Source organism: Nerophis ophidion, linkage group LG24 (genome assembly GCF_033978795.1).
Source record: "Nerophis ophidion isolate RoL-2023_Sa linkage group LG24, RoL_Noph_v1.0, whole genome shotgun sequence".
Taxonomy (NCBI): Eukaryota; Metazoa; Chordata; class Actinopteri; order Syngnathiformes; family Syngnathidae; genus Nerophis; species Nerophis ophidion.
Window position 1 is genome coordinate 8,747,043 of NC_084634.1, and position 21,852 is coordinate 8,768,894.

Below are 21,852 nucleotides of genomic sequence, written 5' to 3' on the forward strand. Positions count from 1 at the left end.
TAGATGTTATGTGATTGGGCCGGCACGCAAAGGCACGCCCCCGATATTGTTGTCTGGGTGGAAATTGGGAGAATGGTTGCCCCGGGAGATTTTCGGGAGGGGCACTGAAAGGGTTGGCAAGTAGGACTGGGAGACGCAACTGCTCTGTACTTCTCCCTACGGCCGTGTACCACTCCGTACAGTGGCGTTTTAAAAAGTCAAACATGTTACTGTTTAGCACTCCATTTATGTAGAAATAGCTTGGCTCCAAGTTGCATTTCTATTGCGTCAAAACTGCTTTCATCCCCCTCTCCCGCCTTCCGTCTGCTCCAACACCTCACTCTTCCTTCGTGCTCGCTTCAATAAGCAGCAGTTCATCCTCAGTATATTCAGATTCAAAAAGATAAGGTTGTGAATTCTCATTGGTCCAAAAACAGTCGTCTTCGTTATCTGCTACTAAGTCTGCCATGATCAGAAAACACCCTCGTGTTCGATTGTAGAAGTAGGAACACAAATTGCCAGAAGTCAGATGGGCGCTGCTATGGAAACAGAAATTAATGCGCTGAATAAATCAGTCCCGGAAATGATTAAAGTGATCAAAATATGGTAAATAGTGAACATATTGCCTATTGTTATGAAGTTGTCTATTACTACATTATGTATATATGTATATATATATATATATATATATATATATATATATATATATATACTTGCAATGTGTATATTGTACATATTGCATATTATGTGTATACTTGCAGCATGTATATTGTACATATTACATATTGTTATGACGGCGTATGTTACTACATTATAAATATACTTGCAGTGTGTATATATTACATATTGTTATGGAGGTGTCAGTTACGACATTATATATATGTATATATATATACTTATTACATATTGTTATGAAGGTGTCTGTTACTACATTATATATATACTTGCAATGTGTATATAAAACGTTGAGGGAGGGTTTTTAAGTTTTTTTTAGAGGCTTTGAAGGCTATAACGGGGACTTCCATTACGCGTTTTTTATCTTTAAAAATCGTAAAAAAGATGTGTTCTTGCTTTTTGTAATGGAAACAATAGGCACCATTCCAAAAGAGGTGCAGTTCCCCTTAAAATGTGATCGGAATACTCGGAATGGTTCTTAGTATGAGACAGTATAGATGTACAAGCATCTTAACGTTGGTAAATGAATACAAACAACTGATTGGAAGCGATTAGATTATGCATGTGTACCTAATGGTGTGTATGCAACATTGTTTGTACATTTAAAGTATTCGTAAATATTTGTACCAACTCATCCAGTATGGATACTAGCTATGAGATGCAGTTCACTCTGAGCTAGCCAGAGGGTGCTGCTGCCCCTTAAATGTTTAATCTTCCCTCATCCAGAAACCATAACCAAAGCAACTGTGCAGTTTGGACCTTTTATGTCAAGTGTCAGCATCAAGCTGTTACAGCATTTGAAAATAAACGACAACAAACAAACAGAGGGCGGGCCCTCAAGTGCAAAACAACAAGAATTGTACTTATTTTTGCGTTTGGGAACCAGAACACAAAGTTAAAGCCGCTCTGAAGATGAGTGGCGTGGTCGGACCGGATCACATGACTGCTGTGTTTTCCATGGCGACCGCAGAGCAAAGAAGTGTTTAAATTAAAAGAATAATGTTAAATTAAATAAGCTGAGCGCACCATTCCTTCTGGAAGAGTCTGAGAACTAGCAGCTTGTCAGTGTTTGTGATGCTACATGACTGGAAGGCCGTGAGGAGAACCCGTCCTCAGGCATAGAAGACCAGCTCAGGGATCTGCCCTCCCTGCACTCCGGTGCCGTTAGTGCTGTCCGAGGAGCACTGGAACTGAAAGGTCACTCTCCCGCACTGCACCTCCGTCATTCCTTCCTGGCCAAAGTAGCTCAGCTCATTGCCATCCAGCACGGCGCTGACCGTGTAGAAGGCGTCCTGCTCCACCTGCACTGGGTGCTCAAACCACACCGGGAAGGTGCTGCTCGATCCGTCCGACACAAACTTTGTCAGGTTCTGGGCCAGGATGAGGCCCTGCCTCTTGAGTTCGATTCGGACGCTGTACTCGGCCTTGCCGCCGCTCGAGCCGTACAGTCCCAACCCGGCGATAAAGATTCGTTTGTCCACAGCGAACTGGATGCTGTCGCAGCGGCCGCGGTACCGCCACTGGTTGCTCCGGTAGGCTGAAGACTGAAAGCGGTGGCACCTCTGTGCCGCCAGACCCTCCCTGGCGGTCAGGGGGAAGTCCACTTTGGGCTTGTTGGCGGCCGTGTACCACAGGAACATGTTGTGCGTCTCCTCCAGAGTGAGGATGTCAGATTGAGCCGCCCCGTCTGCAAACTCCTCCAGGCTCATGGTGGGTATGCGCACCATGAACAACGCCTTCCCCAACACCTGCCGCTTATTGCGGGTGGTGGGCCCCAGCCCCTGTCTCTGGCACTCGGCGGCAGCCCAGCTCATGACCGCCTCAAACACCACAGCCTCCTTGGTGTTGAGCGTCTCCCGCCGCAGGATGATCTCCAGCGTCTGCAGGTCGATCTCGCAGAAGCCCTCTGATTGCAGCGCCAGCTCAGCCTGAGCGTCGATCACCTCCCAGCAGCGCTGCGTCAAGTCGGGCTCCTCGAACAGGCGGCTCTGCGAGAGCAGGACGCATGCGTTCTTGGCCTCCAGGCTCGTCTCCAGGAAGTTGACGCAGGCTCTGGCCAGTGCCGGGACGATGTACTTCTTGGCGGCGTACAGGGTGGCCAGCACCGTGTCCGCCTCGAGCTCCATCTCGTCGCTGTACATGTACCTGGGACAAGGAAGAAAGATTTTTAACATCCACGACTACCTATGAGTAGAAGGAAGTTACTGCTTTTTACACCAAATCTACATTACCAATACCCACAAATCAAGAACAACTTGTGACAATGTTTATAAGGGTCTGGATCAGGCTGGGGTTTGGGGAAATTCTATTTACTTTTGATTGAATCACATTAGCCTGAATGCAACGGTCCAACCCAAGATCAAAATATTGGGAACTCGGAAGTACCCAGCTCACAGACACTGGTGGAGTCCCAACTTGGGGGCTTTTGAGGATCCAACCAACACAATATGGCAGGGGGGATTCCTGCTTGGCGTTACATCACAATACTATTTGGCTGCCCGTTAGTAATATTTGAGTATGAACAGACATTATCAGAGAATATTGGTGGGTTAAGTCCAGTGAGACACCGTTGCCTTGGCAGAGGTCCGCATCATTAAGGACCATTCAGTTTGTTATCGTTCAAATGATCCCTGAAGGTTCTTTGGCTTTTTAGTCTTTTGTAGTGTTGATCAGGTTATTTCTTCCAAGTAGGATTGTTCACGATAAACCGATGCGACCGGATTTCCGGTTCGAGAAGTGGCTGGTTCAGCTATGCTGATACAGCCACCTTAATCAATAAGATCCGGCTATGAATCCTTAGGTCAAATTTGAACTCAGTTGAGGGTTGTTGTCTTAAAAACCAGCGTTGTCCTGCATTTGTTACGTTACTGAAGAGGAGAATAGATTTAGACACATGGACAAGGTGTCGCGCGAGACTAGCAATTAGTAGACGGTTTATCTTTATCCCGTAAGGTACAAGTGGTAGTAAATGGATGGACAACGCGATTCACGGCTGCCCGCCAAATACCGTATTTTTCCGATTATGAGTCGCAGTTTTTTTCATAGTTTATATTCCGGAGCGACTTATGTGTGAAATTATCAACACATTACCGTAAAATATGAAATGATATTATTTATCTCATTCGCGGAAGAGAATTATCAGAGAATATTGGTGGGTTAAGTCCAGTGAGACACCGTTGCCTTGGCAGAGGTCCGCACCATTAAAGACCATTCAGTTTGTTATCGTTCAAATGATCCCTGAAGGTTCTTTGGCTTTTTAGTCTTTTGTAGTGTTGATCAGGTTATTTCTTCCAAGTAGGATTGTTTACGATAATCCGACGCGACCGGATTTCCGGTTCGAGAAGTGGCTGTTTCAACTATGCTGATACAGCCACCTTAATCGATCAGATTCAGCTATGAATCCTTAGGTCAAATTTGAACTCAGTTGAGGGTTGTTGTCTTAAAAACCAGGGTTGTCATGCATTTGTTACGTTACTGAAGAGGAGAATAGATTTAGACACATGGACAAGGTGTCGCGCGAGACTGGCAATTAGTAGACGGTTTATCTTTACCCCGTAAGGTACAAGTGGTAGTAAATGGATGGACAACTCAATTCACGGCTGCCCGCCAAATACCGTATTTTTCCGATTATGAGTCGCAGTTTTTTTCATAGTTTATATTCCGGAGCGACTTATGTGTGAAATTATCAACACATTACCGTAAAATATTAAATAATATTATTTATCTCATTCGCGGAAGAGAATTATCAGAGAATATTGGTGGGTTAAGTCCAGTGAGACACCGTTGCCTTGGCAGAGGTCCGCACCATTAAAGACCATTCAGTTTGTTATCGTCCAAATGATCCCTGAAGGTTCTTTGGCTTTTTAGTCTTTTGTAGTGTTGATCAGGTTATTTCTTCCAAGTAGGATTGTTTACGATAAACCGATGCGACCGGATTTCCGGTTCGAGAAGTGGCTGTTTCAGCTATGCTGATACAGCCACCTTAATCAATAAGATCCGGCTGTGAATCCTTAGGTCAAATTTGAACTCAGTTGAGAGTTGTTGTCTTAAAAACCAGCGTTGTCATGCATTTGTTACGTTACTGAAGAGGAGAATAGACTTAGACACATGGACAAGGTGTTGCGCGAGACTAGCAATTACTGGACGGTTAATCTTTATCTTGTAAGGGTAGAAAATGGACGGATGGATGAATGGATGGACAACGCGATTCACGGCTGCCCGCCCAATACCGTATTTTTCGGATTATAAATCGCAGTTTTTTTCATAGTTTAGCCGGAGTTCCAACATATACTCCGGAGCGACTTATGTGTGAAATTATTAACACATTACTGTAAAATAGTAAATAATATTATTTATCTCATTCGCGGAAGAGACGAAGAAAATGTCAGCAATCGTCACACACCAAAAACCAATAAGAATTTGGCGGGGGAGGGTCATGGCAGAAGTGCATTGTGGGTCCTGGGATGCTAACCGCTATATGCTACTGCTGTAGCTATTAAAATGGATCATTTCAACGTTGCCGGTAACTTATAAAAACAGAGAAGGGCTGAACAAAAATGGCACCGAAAAGGAAATCATGTACTACAGATTACAAGCTGGATGTAGTGAAATATGCAGCAGAAAACGTCAAAAAGAAGAGGCGCATACCTTTTGGAGTTGGCAGAGTTGTTTTGAAGCAACATCGAGGAAGAAGATTTCATCGGATTTATCGATTAGGAGTGACAGATTGTTTGGTAAACATATAGCATGTTTTATATGTTATATGAATGACTCTTACCATAATATGTTAGGTTAACATACCAGGCACCTTCTCCGTTGGTTATTTATGCCTCATATAACGTAATCTTATTCAGCCTGTTGATCACTATTCTTTATTTGTTCTAAATTGCCTTTCAAATGTTTATTCTTGGTGTTGGATTTGATCAAATAAATTTCCCCCAAAAATACGACTTATACTCCAGTGCGACGTATATATGTTTTTTTCCTTCTTTATTATGCATTTTCGGCCGGAGCAACTTCTAATCCGAAAAATACGGTAATTACCCGCAAGATGCGTAACGTCAACACCATGGACCGTCTCCTTGCTGTATACATCTTGTGAGCATAAAAACATCATGACATGTTGAAAAAGCTTATTTCATCTAAAATATTTCTCAAAACAAGATCATTTCAAGATCTTCTCACCTAACAAGATATTCAAGATGCACTGTCTTGAAACAAGGTCCTCCATCTTGGTATAACTCTAGTTATAAGTGATATTGTCTGAAATTAAGTTCATTGACACAATTTGACTAGAAATAAGACAAATATTCTTGGCAAGATTTCGAGTTTTTCCAGTGTAACATCCAATTAATGGCGGCTCAGACAGATTCCCAGTTTCCTTCTTTTTTTTCACAAAATGCCACATTCTCGTACAACAGGCGCAAACTAATGTGTATCGCTCCCTTCCCCGGCACCTTTCCTGTCGCCTTTCAACTCCACAACACCACGTCACTTCCCATCCTTGTCCCTCAGTTAAGCCATTGGCTAGAAACCTTCGGCGTTTGTGACGCCACATCCATCCATCCATCCATTTTCTACCGCTTATTCCCTTTTGGGGTTGCGGGGGGCGCTGGCGCCTATCTCAGCTACAATCGGGCGGAAGGCGGGGTACACCCTGGACAAGTCGCCACCTCATCACAGGGCCAACACAGATAGACAGACAACTTTCACACTCACACACTAGGGCCAATTTTTTTAGTGTTGCCAATCAACCTATCCCCAGGTGCATGTCTTTGGAGGTGGGAGGAAGCCGGAGTACCCGGAGGGAACCCACGCATTCACGGGGAGAACATGCAAACTCCACACAGAAAGATCCCGACCCTGGATTTGAACCCAGGACTGCAGGAACTTCGTATTGTGAGGCAGACGCACTAACCCCTCTGCCACCGTGAAGCCCAGACTTAACTAAAAGAAATATATTTGACATGTGACATGTTTGCATTTGTACTTTAACATCTTTGGGGATATATGTTGTTTTTTACGTGTTTGAAAATACTAGAAGCATGTCACATTTATAGAAGGCGTTAACTGATCAGTTGTCTTAAAACAGGGGTAGGGAACCTATGGCTCTAGAGCCAGATGTGGCTCTTTTGATGACTGCATCTGGCTCTCAGATAAATCTTACCTGGCATTGCTTAACACGATAAGTAATTAATAATTCCGCTGGTAATCACAGTGTTAAAAATAACATTCAAATTATAAAGCATTCTCATGCATTTGAATCCAACCATCCGTTTTCTATCGCACCTGTTCAAGATGTCGCATTAATGGTAAGAAGTATAATATTTATTATTGGTTAACTTGGACGGCGTGGCGCAGTGGGAGAGTGGCTGTGCGCAACCCAAGGGTCCTTGGTTCAAATCCCACCTAGTACCAACCTCGTCACGTCCGTTGTGTCCTGAGCAAGACACTTCACCCTTGCTCCTGATGGGTGCTGGTTGGCGCCTTGCATGGCAGCTCCCTCCATCAGTGTGTGAATGTGTGTGTAAATGTGGAAGTAGTGTCAAAGCGCTTTGAGTACCTTGAAGGTAGAAAAGCGCTATACAAGTACAACCCATTTATCATTTATTTATTTATTTAACTTTAGAATAACAATGTTATTAAAAAGAATAAGAGACTTACTGTACTCTAAAAATGTTGGTCTGACTTAAAAATGCACATATTTAGTTGTATTCAGTGTTAAAAAATATTGTATGGCTCTCACGGAAATACATTTTGAAATATTTGGCTTTCATGGCTCTCTCAGCCAAAAAGGTTCCCGACCTCTGACTTAAAAGAAGCTTGGCCTCTCACCCGAGTAGTTCTCATCAGTTCATGCTCATAGATTTAGCTTGGACAAATCTAGTCTGAGCGCTTTTTTGCCATGGTCCTGACTAGTCGTCTTCTGACATGCGTAAGCACAGCAAGGAATGCTTTTGTGCTGTAAAAAAAAGAATGTGTCCATCAACAAATAATAACCATAGAATTGAATCCTTCATACAATCGAACCTTATTGAATCGTTCAAACACGAAATTGAATCCCATCGAAGCACATTATATTGTTTTTCACCTGCAGCAGGTATTGAACCCATGACCTTAGCTACGGCGTGAACCACTGCTCCTCCATCAATGCCCACCCCCACTCCAAATAAAACCTCGGAGGCTGAGTGTGGTATTTTTAACCTCTGCTCTGCATGTTTCCCCACGAAGATAATTGCCAGGTTTTTAGGAGGCTGTTCTATAGCGAGCTGCTAGTAGCTGAACAAAGAGTCGGAGAGAAAAGCAGCAATTACAGCGCGCTCGCTTCTCCCAGCGTTCCTGGCGCTGCGACGGGTAATAAGGAGCTTTGAAGTGACTCTGACGGCCCGGTGGCTCACTCACTTGAGCAGAATTAGAAAAGCAGCGGGCTCCACATCTGGGATGTGGATTGCAGACTCCTCCTCCGCCAGATCGCCGTAAAACATGGCGCAGAAGACGGAGCTTCCCACGGCCAGCACGTACTGTAACAAGGAGATGGTTGGGAGTGACGCATCAGTACACGATCTTTGTGCATCTCATTAAGCCGCTACCGCTTTACCTTGTGTGCTGGAACCCTCTGTGACCCTCCTGGGGGTCCCACGACGAAGTGGACATCCGCCATCAGCTCGTTGTTAAACATCAAGGCGTTCCTAAAAAAAAAAAAAACCCAAAGGAGCAGATAAAGCTTAGTGTCAGGGAAAAACTCATCCACCCACACTGCTTTTTTATTTATTTATTTATTGGAGATGATGCACTAGTACTGACACCAAGTACTCACTGGCCTAGTGGTTAAAGTGTCCGCCATGGCTAGGTTGTGAATTCAAACCCCGCCCGAGTCATACCAAAGACTATAAAAAAGGGACCCATTACCTCCCTGCTTGGCACTCAGCATCAAAGGTTGGAATTGAGGGTTAAATCCCCAAAAAATGATTCCTGGGCGCTGCTGCCCACTGCTCCCCTCCCAGGCGGTTATTAAGGGTGATGGATCAAATGGAGAATAATTTCGCCACACCTAGGGTGTGTGTGACAATCATTGGTACTTAAGTAGCATCTTTCTAAGTTGTGATGCTGAAATGGAATTTAGAGTTCTGGTTGGAGATTATTTTTACTTTACAACAGCAAAAAAAACATCTAAATGCCTTCTACTGGTAATCTTACGTGGTTTTGGCCTAATGTCTTTGATTGATTGATTGATACTTTTATTAGTAGATTGCACAGTACAGTACATATTCCGTACAATTGACCACTAAATGGTAACACCCGAATAAGTTTTTCAACTTGTTTAAGTCGGGGTCCACGTTAATCAATTCATGGTACAGATATATACTATCAACATAATACAGTCATCACAGAAGTTAATCATCATAGTATGTACATTGAATTATTTACATTATCTACGATCTAGAAGCTTTGGTTGATATCAGTACTTCAGTCATCAACAATTGCATCAACAGAGAAATGGACTTTGAAACAGTGTAGGTCTTATTTAGTAGGATATGTACAGCCAGCAGAGAACATAGTGAGTTCACATAGCATAAGAACAAGTATATACATTAGAAGTACATTTGAGTTGTTTATAATCCGGGGAGATGGGATGTGAATGGAGGAGGGTATTAGTAAAGTGTTGAAGTTGCCTGGAGGTGTTGTTTTAGAGCGCTTTTGAAGGAATATAGAGATGCACTTACTTTTATACCTGTTGGGAGTGCATTCCACATTGATGTGGCATAGAAAGAGAATGAGTTAAGACCTTTGTTAGATCGAAATCTGGGTTTAACGTGGTTTGTGGAGCTCCCCCTGGTGTTGTGGTTATGGCGGTTAAGGAAGTAGTTTGACATGTACTTCGGTATCAAGGCGGTGTAGCGAATTTTATAGACTAGGCTCAGTGCAAGTTGTTTTACTCTGTCCTCCACCCTGAGCCAGCCCACTTTGGAGAAGTGGGTTGGGTTGAGGTGTGATCTGGGGTGAAGGTCTAAAAGTAACCGGACTAGCTTATTCTGGGATGTTTGGAGTCTAGATTTGAGGGTTTTGGAGGTGCTGGGGTACCAGGAGGTGCAAGCGTAATCGAAGAAGGGTTGAATGAGAGTTCCCGCAAGAATCCTCAAGGTGCTTTTGTTGACCAGAGAGGAGATTCTGTAGAGGAATCTCGTTCTTTCGTTGACCTTTTTGATCACCTTGGTTGCCATTTTATCACAGGAAAGATTAGCCTGGTGTCAACACCAAAATTCTTTACAAAAGGTAACATTGACTTATACTGTGCTTGTATCAATCACACGGAGGAATTGATTGTTTCTACTGCATTGTTTAACTTGAAGCACGATATTCAATGTTACATCTTTGACCATGTCTATCAAAGAGAAGCATTAATATCTTTGTAAAGGCTGATTTTCAGTACAGGGCCTCATCACACAGTGTACCTAATGTAGTGTCCGGTAAAATATTATACAGTAAGTCAGGGGTGTCAAACTCATTTTAGATGGGGGGGGCCACATGGAGAAAAATCTACTCGCAATCACGGCACGATAACTTAGAAATAAAGACAACGTCAGATTGTTTTCTTTGTTTAAAAAATAGAACAAGCACATTCTGAGATTGTACAAATCACAATGTTGTTGTTGTTTTTTTACAATTACCTGTTGCGGTTAATAGTATTCTATCTGTCGTTATTTATATTTTATGAATAAATTATGTATATGTGAGGGGCTTCACGGTGGAAGAGGGGTTAGTGCGTCTGGCTCACAATACGAAGTTCCTGCAGTCCTGGGTTCAAATCCAGGCTTGGGATCTTTCTGTGTGGAGTTTGCATGTTCTCCCCGTGAATGCGTGGGTTCCCTCCGGGTACTCCGGCTTCCTCCCACTTCCAAAGACATGCACCTGGGGATAGGTTGATTGGCAACACTAAATTGGCCCTAGTGTGTGAATGTTGTCTGTCTATCTATGTTGGCCCTGCCATGAGGTGGCGACTTGTCCAGGGTGTACCCCGCCTTCCGCACGATTGTAGCTGAGATAGGCGCCAGTGCCCCCCGCGACCCCAGAAGGGAATAAGCGGTAGAAAATGGATGGAATAAATTATGTGGTAATTTTCATGAGCCAACTCATTGGAGTTAATTTCCAATATATGAAGATAAAAGATATATATCGAAAGAAAATTACACTATGTTATTTATGTAGTTTGATCATTTTCCTTGACTGATGTGGTTTATTTTGTACATATGTAGCATCATCTACAATGAGACAAAGAATTGCAATTGCGACATCCAGTGGACACATTTAGAATAGCGGTTTCTTTCATTCAAAAATTTTAGGTTAGTAGTAACACTTATACTTGTATAGCGCTTTTCTAGCTTCAAGGTCCTCAAAGCGCTTTGACACTATTTTCACATCCACCCATTCACACACACATTCACACACTGATGGAGGGAGCTGCCATGGAAGGCGCTAACCACGACCCACCCGGAGCAAGCGTGAAGTGTGATGCTCAAGGAAACAACGGACGTGATCCGGCTGGTCGAAGCTGGTGATCGAATCGGGAACCCTTAGGTTGCTAGCACGGCCTCTCTCAACCACAACACGCCGTCACCAGACACATTTTGTTGACGTTGTGTATCAAATTTGTACATTATTTGCCCTCTGTATGTATTTGCCTCTGGATTTCATTATCCATCCATCTATTTTCTACCGCTTGTCCCCTTCGGTTAATCTTGGCAAACTCATCATGCAGGCCAGGTAAAATCTGTTCACAGGCCAGATCTGACCCTTGGGCCGTATGTTTGACACCCTGCACTAAGTAGTCGCGAGCAGGTTTCTATGTTGTGATGCTGAAAATGAGCAAAAAAATCTATTGTGGTTACAGATCGTCATCAACATCGTAATCCAAACATCAGCACAGTTTTGGCCAAAAGTCAATGATAAATTTACATTTTTGCTATTTACAATATATGTTAACTTTAATCATGTCCAGAACGCATTACACTGAGGAAGTGACTATTTTTTTATGTCTAGGGAACATTATCACCAGACCTATGTAAGCGTCAATATATACCTTGAAGTTGCAGAAAATAGACCGTATGTTTTTTTAACCGATTTCCGAACTCTAAAAGAGTGAATTTGGCGATTTAAACGCCTTTCAATTGTTCGCCGTCGGAGCGATGACCTTTCACCCGTGACGTTACAATGGGAACATTACATGTAACACAAGTCAAACCAGCTCTGTTTTCCGTTTTTCTCGACTGTTTTCTGTACCTTGGAGACATCATGCCTCGTCGGTGTGTTGTCGGAGGGTGTAACAACACGATCAGGGACGGATTCAAGTTGATTTACGTAGAATGTGCATCGATTAGCACAGCATGCTAATCGATGCTAACATGGCAGAAATGGCAAGAATGTGCGGATATCCTGGCACACTCAAAGCAGATGCATTTCCAACGATAAAGTCAACAAAATAAAAAAGGTGAGGTTCGTTGATGTTATGGACTTAAATGCTAATCAGACATATTTGACTGCCAGCTAATCGATGCTAACATGCTATTTAGTCAAGCTGTATGTACATTCGTAGCTATATTTGCATCCAGCCTTTCCCTCCACCCACATTTAATGCCAAACAAACACTTGCCAATCGACAGATTTAAGTTGCTCCAGTGGTCAAAAGATGCAATCGTTGGTTAGAAGGCGATCGCCGAATAGCTTCAATAGCTATTTGCTCAATAGCTTCAGTTTCTTCTTCAAATTTGTTTTCGCTATCTGCCATCCGTTTCAATACATGCGTAATCTGTTGAATTGCTTAAGCCAGGGGTGCCCATTACGTCGATCGCGATCGACTGGTCGATCTCGGAGGGTGTGTCAGTCGATCTCAAGCCAGGCATTAAAAAATAGACATAAAAATGAGCAATCATCAATCATACCAAGACTTCACTTTCGTCAGTTGTTTGACATTCTCGGCACCCGAGGATCTTGTGAGATGACGCTGGCGGCTGCGAGCTCATATTTAAGAAAAAAATCACTAACAGGGCGGACGCAGAGAAACACATTTTATTTCTAGAGACTCCGTACCTACTGTCAAAACTCTAAAGACCGACAGCACAGTTCCTGTCTTCACCATAAAAGACCTGTTTCATCCTGCCTGTGCTAACAAAATAAGAGTCTCAGAAAGCTAGCGTGCACAAGCTAGCAAGCTACGGAGTTTGATGCCAATGTATTTCTCCCCCGCCCTCAGCGACCGCTTTCTCACTTGCTTGCCCACCCGCACACTCACTGACATCACTCACCTGCTTAAAGGGCCACACACATATGCTACTCTCATAACAAAGTGTTTAAAATCAAGTATGCAAGTTGGAAAAATGAGATGCCAAATCCAACCACTTTCATGTGGTATTGGACAGAAAGGAGGGCTTTTTTTTTTTCCTCCATTTGAAAATGCGGACGTTATCAGCACCACTGTCTAATTCCAATCAATGCAAGTCATCAGAATCAAATACACCAACTTATATTCTTGTCTTCATGAAAGAAAGGAATCCATGTGTGTTAAACATGCTTGTATTATCATTAAACACCATTAACTTGTTAACAAAAATGTCTCTTTCATAAATAAATAAATATAAATTAGAAATAGGAAGGGCTTCACGGTGGCAGAGGGGTTAGTGCGTCTGCCTCACAATAAGAAGGTCCTGCAGTCCTGGGTTCAAATCCAGGCTCGGGATCTTTCTGTGTGGAGTTTGCATGTTCTCCCCGTGAATGCGTGGGTTCCCTCCGGGTACTCCGACTTCCTCCCACCTCCAAAAACATGCACCTGGGGATAGGTTGATTGGCAACACTAAAATGGTCCCTAGTGTGTGAATGTGAGTGTGAATGTTGTCTATCTGTGTTGGCCCTGTGATGAGGTGGCGACTTATCCAGGGTGTACCCCGCCTTCCGCCCGATAGTAGCTGAGATAGGCGCCAGCGCCCCCCGCAACCCCAAAAGGGAATAAGCGGTAGAAAATGGATGGATGGATAGAAATAGGAATGAGGTAGATCTCCTCGACTTGGTCAATTGAAAAGTAGCTCGCCTGCAGAAAAAGTGTGAGCGCCGCTGAAATCCGAGTCTGAATCCGAGCTAATGTCGCTATAGCTTGCCGTTCTATAAATAAAATGATAAATGGGTTGTACTTGTATAGCGCTTTTCTACCTTCAAGGTACTCAAAGCGCTTTGACACTACTTCCACATTTACCCATTCACACACACATTCACACACTGATGGAGGGAGCTGCCATGCAAGGCCATGTTTGTTTGTATTGGCGTCACTATGTGACGTCAGGAAAATGGACGGGTGGATTTACAGATAGCGAAAATCAGGCACTTTGAAGCCTTTTTACGGGATATTCCATGATGGGTAAAATTTTGGAAAAAACTTCGAAAAATAAAATAAGCCACTGGGAACTGATTTTTATTGGTTTTAACCCTTCTGAAAGTGTGATAATGTTCTCCTTTAAGCCTGATCAGCACTTCAAAGTCTTTTGTAAAGGTTGATTTTCAGAACTGGGCCTCATTAGAAGGTGTACCTAATAGGTTGTCCAGTAAAATACTATTATAGCAGGGCTGGTATACGCTAATAGGGTAATAATAATAATAATGATGCATTTAATTTGGTATAGCTTTTTTCAGGGTAAAAAATGAAATAATGTGGTCGTGGGAGTACCTCTCCCTCAGCGTGGGGTGGCTGGACTGCCAGCTCCTGGGTTCCGCGGTGTTGTTGTTGCTGATGTTCTGCTGCGTGCTCGGGCTGGTGGCCGCCGCGCCTCCGCCGTCGTCCCCGCCGGCGCCTCCGCCTCCGCCGGCGGCCTGGTCGACCGGCGCCTCCTTGGTCTTCTCGGCGTCCGCCACCGTGGTGCCGCTGGCCAGGTTGCCGTTGCCGGCGGAAGCGGGACAAAGCTCCGCGGCCATCTTCTTGTGCTTCTTGCCGCTCGGGACGTCGTAGGACAGCGGCAGTCTGCCCGGGAGCCCGCCGAGCTTCTTGGACTTTCTCAGGGTGTCTGGCAGCAGGAGGAGGCAGGTCAGGCACCTCATGATCCGGCCATGATGGAGCAGCCTGCAGTCTGCCGTGGGCATCGGCGCAAGCAAGCGGTCTTGTCGGCGCGCTGTCCCGCGGTAGTCGTGCGGAGTGTTGACGGGGGAGTCAGCCTCTTTTTCCCCTTTTCCTCCGCGCCGCTTCCACACGGCGTCGACGGCCAAGTTTGCGTGGAGAAAAACAACAACCCGTCAGACTGGGCCCGGTGTTGTTTTTGTTGTTGTTGTTGTTAGTCCGAGTCCAACTTATTTCCGTGTCGTGACCGTCAGCTCATCTCCTTTCTCCCAAATCCGCAGCTGACACCTCCGCTCTCTGTCGCTCCGAAGCGGCCGTAGAGAGCGACGAAGCCGGCCGCTGAGCTCCTTATTGTGGGTGTCAGCTCCTCGCTGGAAGATGTTTGTTATGGAGACTTTCCTAGCTGGGATTTTTATTTTCTCCTTTTTTTTTTTTTTTCCACTCCTGGATCTGGTCCCCTTTTGCCCCCGCCTCCCTCTCTGCCCTCGACCAATTACCATCACGTAGGACGCTGACGTCACTGGCAGCAATGCTCCGCCTATAGCTGTGACGCACCGGACAATTCGTCCTCCTCCGCCTCGCTGGTTAGAGCCCAATAAATCGGAATCCGCTTTATTGGCCAAGTGAGATTATTAACAAAATACCAATACTGACAAACAATCACACCCTTGCATTTTACTCGTTTTAGAGGGTAAAACTAACTGGAATATTAACCTACATACTGGAAACACAACTGTAGCATTTTGATTGATTGAAACTTTTATTAGTAGATTGCACATTACAGTACATATTCCGTACATTTGACCACTTCAAGGCCTACCGAAATGAGATTTTCTTATTCAAACGGGGATAGCAGGTCCAGATTGTAGTCAGCTGGAGGCGTGTCTTAATGAAATTAAACAATGGATGTCCGCTAACTTTTTGCAACTCAACGCCCAAAAAAACGGAAATGCTGATTATCGGTCCTGCTAGACACCGAACTCTATTTAATAATACAACTCTAACATTTGACAACCAAACAATTAAACAAGGCTACACGGTAAAGAATCTGGGTATTATCTTCGACCCAACTCTCTCCTTTGAGGCACACATTAAAAGCGTTACTAAAACGGCCTTCTTTCATCTCCGTAATATCGCTAAAATTCGCTCCATTTTGTCCACTAAAGACGCTGAGATCATTATCCATGCGTTTGTTACGTCTCGTCTCGATTACTGTAACGTATTATTTTCGGGTCTCCCCATGTCTAGCATTAAAAGATTACAGTTGGTACAAAATGCGGCTGCTAGACTTTTGACAAGAACAAGAAAGTTTGATCACATTACGCCTGTACTGGCTCACCTGCACTGGCTTCCTGTGCACTTAAGATGTGACTTTAAGGTTTTACTACTTACGTATAAAATACTACACGGTCTAGCTCCATCCTATCTTGCCGATTGTATTGTACCATATGTCCCGGCAAGAAATCTGCGTTCAAAGGACTCCGGCTTATTAGTGATTCCCAAAGCCCAAAAAAAGTCTGCGGGCTATAGAGCGTTTTCCGTTCGGGCTCCAGTACTCTGGAATGCCCTCCCGGTAACAGTTCGAGATGCCACCTCAGTAGAAGCATTTAAGTCTCACCTTAAAACTCATTTGTATACTCTAGCCTTTAAATAGACTCCCTTTTTAGACCAGTTGATCTGCCGTTTCTTTTCTTTTTCTTCTATGTCCCACTCTCCCTTGTGGAGGGGGTCCGGTCCGATCCGGTGGCCATGTACTGCTTGCCTGTGTATCGGCTGGGGACATCTCTGCGCTGCTGATCCGCCTCCGCTTGGGATGGTTTCCTGCTGGCTCCGCTGTGAACGGGACTCTCGCTGCTGTGTTGGATCCGCTTTGGACTGGACTCTCGCGACTGTGTTGGATCCATTGTGGATTGAACTTTCACAGTATCATGTTAGACCCGCTCGACGTCCATTGCTTTCCTCCTCTCTAAGGTTCTCATAGTCATCATTGTCACCGACGTCCCACTGGGTCATTATTGTCACCGATGTCCCACTGGGTGTGAGTTTTCCTTGCCCTTATGTGGGCCTACCGAGGATGTCGTGGTGGTTTGTGCAGCCCTTTGAGACACTAGTGATTTAGGGCTATATAAGTAAACTGATTGATTGATTGATTCTATGTGTCATACTTGATCATTTTGCGATATTGCCATATTTTTGCTGAAAGGATTTAGTAGAGAACATCCACGATAAAGTTCGCAACTGGAGAAAAGCCCTGCCTCTACCGGAAGTCGCAGACAATGGCGTCACATGTTGATGGCTCCTCACATATTGATTTTAATGGGAGCCTCCAACAAAAAGTGCTATTCGGACCGAGAAAACGGCAATTTCCCCAGTAATTTGAGCGAGGATGAAAGATTCGTGTTTGAGGATATTGATAGCGACGGACTAGGAAAAAAACACACAAAAAACGCGATTGCATATGTTTAATTTAGACACATTTACTAGGGTAATTCTGGGAAATCCCTTATCTTTCTATTGTGTTGCTAGTGTTTTAGTGAGTTTAACAGTACCTGATAGTCGGAAGTGTACGTCCACGGCCGGGTGTTGACGCGAAGTGTCTCAGGGAAGTCGACGGCACAAGCTCAGCTTTTCTCCGGTAAGAAGCGACTTTTTAACCACAATTTTTTCACCGAAACCTACTGGTTGACATTCCGTCGTGATCCATGTCCGCTGTGATCCATAATAAAGTTTCACCTCCGTGAATTTTAAACAAGGAATCACCGTGTGTTTGTGTGGCTAAAGGCTAAAGCTTCCCAACTCCATCTTTTGATGTGACTTCTCCGATATTAATTGAACAAATTGCAAAAGATTCAACAACACAGATGTCCAAAATACTGTGTAATTATGCCGTTAAAGCAGACAACTTTTAGCTGTGTGTGTGTGTGCAGGGCTTATATTTCCTAAAAACCCGTGACGTGTTGCGTACATGTCATCATTACACAACGTTTTCAAGACAAAACTCCTGGAAAATTGAAAATTGCAATTTAGTAAACTAAAAAGGCCGTATTGGCATGTGTTGCAATGTTAATATTTCATCATTGATATATAAACTATCAGTAGTGGGTAGTAGTGGCTTTCAGTAGGCCTTTAATGGTAACACCAGAATAAGTTTTTCAACTTGTTTAAGTTGGTTTTCACGTTAATCCATCCATCCATGGATCCTACTGTACGCATTATCTGAAGAGCATTGAAGAAAAACCATTTCACTGTGGTGTAGTCTGCATGTGAAAAAATAAACCTTAAACCTTGAACCATCAATTCTCTACCGCTTGTCCCTCTTGGGGTCGCGGGGGGTTCGCTGGTGCCTATCTCAACTGCATTCGGGCGGAAGGCGTAGTACACCCTGGACAAGTCGCCACCTCATCGCAGGGCCTAATCAATTCATGGTAGTAAATAATAGCTATTCAATGGAATTTTGTGCAATTCTTTATAAGGTGAGAGTACAGTCTAGAACAGTGGTTCTCAAATGGGGGTATGCGTACCCCTGAGGGTACTTGAAGGTATGCCAAGGGGTACGTGAGATTTTTTTTTTTAAATGTTCTAAAAATAGCAACAATTCAAAAATACTTTATAAATATATTTATTGAATAATACTTCCAACAAAATATGAATGTAAGTTCATAAACTGTGAAAAGAAATGCAACAATGCAATATTCATTGTTGACAGCTAGATCTTTTTGTGGACATGTTCCATAAATATTGATGTTAAAGATTTCTTTTTTGTGAAGAAATGTTTTAGAATTAAGTTCATGAATCCAGATGGATCTCTATTACAATCCCCAAAGAGGGCACTTTAAGTTGATGACTACTTCTATGTGTAGAAATCTTTATTTATAATTGAATCACTTGTTTATTTTTCACCAAGTTTTTTGTTGTTTTTATATCTCTTTTTCCAAATAGTTCAAGAAAGACCACTTGAAATGAGCAATATTTTGCTCTGTTATACAATTTAATAAATCAGAAACTGATGACATAGTGCTGTATTTTACTTCTTTATCTCTTTTTTTCAACCAAAAACGTTTTGCTCTGATTAGGTGGTACTTGATTTAAAAAAAATTTCACAAGGGGTACATCACTGAAAAAAAGTTGAGAACCACTGGTCTAGAAGATAAAGCCAAGAATAGTATGCTAATGGATTATATACATGTAAATATTATAGGGTTGTATGGTACACCGGTACTAATACATTTTAAAAAGTGCTACACATATATGCATACTGTACATCTACATTCACTGTATACATATACATTCAGTGTACAAACATACATGTACACATACAAGTACATATACATTCACTGTACAAACATACATATACACATACATGTACATATACATTCACTGTACAAACATACATATACACATACAAGTACATATACATTCACTGTACAAACATACATATACACATACATGTACATACAGTATACATTCACTGTACAAACATACATATACACATACATGTACATACAGTATACATTCACTGTACGAACATACATATACACATACAAGTACATATACATTCACTGGACAAACATACATGTACATATACATTCACTGTACAAACATACATATACACATACATGTACATACAGTATACATTCACTGTACAAACATACATATACACATACATGTACATACAGTATACATTCACTGTACGAACATACATATACACATACATGTACATATACATTCACTGTACGAACATACATATACACATACATGTACATATACATTCACTGTACGAACATACATATACACATACATGTACATACAGTATACATTCACTGTACGAACATACATATACACATACATGTACATACAGTATACATTCACTGTACAAACATACATATACACATACATGTACATACAGTATACATTCACTGTACGAACATACATATACACATACATGTACATATACATTCACTGTACGAACATACATATACACATACTGTTGTACTAACATGCATTACGTGCTGCGCGTGACATGATCGATATTAAAGTGTGACTCACTCAATGGGGCACAATTTTTTCCGGTTTATTTGGGTTAGCACTCCATTTTCAGTGTTCAGATATAACATATTACATATTGTTATGAATATGTCTGTTACTACATTTTATGTACATTTCGATTGTGTATATTGTTCATATTACATATTTTTATGGAGGTGTCTGTTACTACATTATATATATACTTGCAGTGTGTATATATTACATATTACATATTGTTATAAAGGTGTTACTACATTATATATATATATATATATGTATATATATATATATATATATATATATATACTTGCAGTGTGTATATTGTACATATTTTGTTATGTTTGTATATTGTACCTTTTTAATTTTCCTGAGGGAACTCTCCTGAAGGAATCAATAAAGTTTATCTATCTATCTATCTATCTATCTATCTATCTATCTATCTATCTATCTATCTATCTATCTATGTATATATACTTGCAGTGTGTATATTGTACATATTACTTGTTATTATGAAGGTGTCTGTTAATACATTATGTATATATAATTGCAGTGTGTATATTGTACATATTACTTGTTATTATGAAGGTGTCTGTTACTACATTATATATATAAATATATTTGCAGTGTGTATATTGCACATATTACTTGTTATTATGAAGGTGTCTGTTACTACATTATGTATATATACTTGCAGTGTGTATATTGTACATATTACTTGTTATTATGAAGGTGTCTGTTAATACATTACGTATATATAATTGCAGTGTGTATATTGTACATATTACTATATGAAGGTGTTTGTTACTATATTATATATATAAATATACTTGCAATGTGTATATTGTACATATTACTTGTTATTATGAAGGTGTCTGTTACTACATTATATATATAAATATACTTGCAATGTATATATTGTACATATTACTTGTTATTATGAAGGTGTCTGTTACATTATATATATAAATATACTTGTAGTGTGTATATTGCACATATTACTTGTTATTATGAAGGTGTCTGTTACTACATTATGTATATATAATTGCAGTGTGTATATTGTACATATTGTTATTATGAAGGTGTCTGTTACTACATTATATATATAAATATACTTGCAGTGTGTATATTGTACATATTACTTATTATGAAGGTGTCTGTTACTACATTATATATATAAATATACTTGCAATGTATATATTGTACATATTACTTGTTATTATGAAGGTGTCTGTTACTACATTATATATATAAATATACTTGCAGTGTGTATATTGTACATATTACTTGTTAGTATGAAGGTGTCTGTTACTACATTATATATATAAATATACTTGCAATGTGTATATTGTACATATTACTTGTTATTATGAAGGTGTCTGTTACTACATTATATATATATAAATATACTTGCAATGTATATATTGTACATATTACTTGTTATTATGAAGGTGTCTGTTACTACATTATATATATATAAATATACTTGCAATGTATATATTGTACATATTACTTGTTATTATGAAGGTGTCTGTTACTACATTATATATATATAAATATACTTGCAGTGTGTATATTGTACATATTACTTGTTATTATGGTGTCTGTTAATACATTATGTATATATAATTGCAGTGTGTATATTGTACATATTGTTATTATGAAGGTGTCTGTTACTACATTATATATATAAATATACTTGCAGTGTGTTTATTGTACTTATTACTTGTTATTATGAAGGTGTCTGTTACTACATTATATATATAAATATACTTGCAGTGTGTATATTGTACTTATTACTTGTTATTATGAAGGTGTCTGCTACTACATTATATATATAATTGCAGTGTGTATATTGTACATATTGTTAATATATATATATATATATATATATATATATATATATATATATATGTATATATATATATATGTATATATATATATATATATATATTGCAGTGTGTATATTGTACATTGGAGTGTTATGAAGTTGTCTTAGAGGCTTTGAAGGGTCCATCAGCCGCATCTTTCAAACGTTTTTTTTGTCTTTAAAATCCTAAAAAAAAAAAAAAAAAAAAAAAAAG

The 21,852-nt window shown here is 41.1% G+C and overlaps 2 protein-coding genes across 3 annotated transcripts in view; one reads left to right on the forward strand and one right to left on the reverse strand.

Annotated features, from left to right (window-relative positions):
- LOC133541952 (transcription factor IIIB 90 kDa subunit-like) overlaps positions 1-21,852 on the forward strand; it is a 277,169-nt gene that overhangs the window by 38,948 nt on the left and 216,369 nt on the right. The gene's annotated exons all lie outside the window — the stretch shown is intronic.
- LOC133541940 (BTB/POZ domain-containing protein 6-B-like) lies at positions 1,402-15,191 on the reverse strand. The gene is made up of 4 exons (XM_061885669.1): positions 14,363-15,191; positions 8,252-8,342; positions 8,056-8,174; positions 1,402-2,799 (listed from the first exon to the last, which is right to left on the reverse strand). The coding sequence occupies exons 1-4, from the start codon at positions 14,770-14,772 to the stop codon at positions 1,767-1,769; spliced, it is 1,653 nt and encodes a 550-aa protein (XP_061741653.1). The 5' UTR covers positions 14,773-15,191; the 3' UTR covers positions 1,402-1,766.

What these genes read in the sequence shown, in the direction of transcription:
- LOC133541940 (XM_061885669.1), bottom strand. Translation starts at nt 14,772, where the DNA reads ATGCCCACGGCAGACTGCAGGCTGCTCCATCATGGCCGGATCATGAGG. An exon ending in CACCCCACGCTGAGGGAGAG is followed by an intron (nt 8,343 to 14,362) that starts GTACTCCCACGA and finishes TTTTTTTTTTAG; the next exon opens with GAACGCCTTGATGTTTAACA. An exon ending in GCTTTTCTAATTCTGCTCAA is followed by an intron (nt 2,800 to 8,055) that starts GTGAGTGAGCCA and finishes TCCTTGTCCCAG; the next exon opens with GTACATGTACAGCGACGAGA.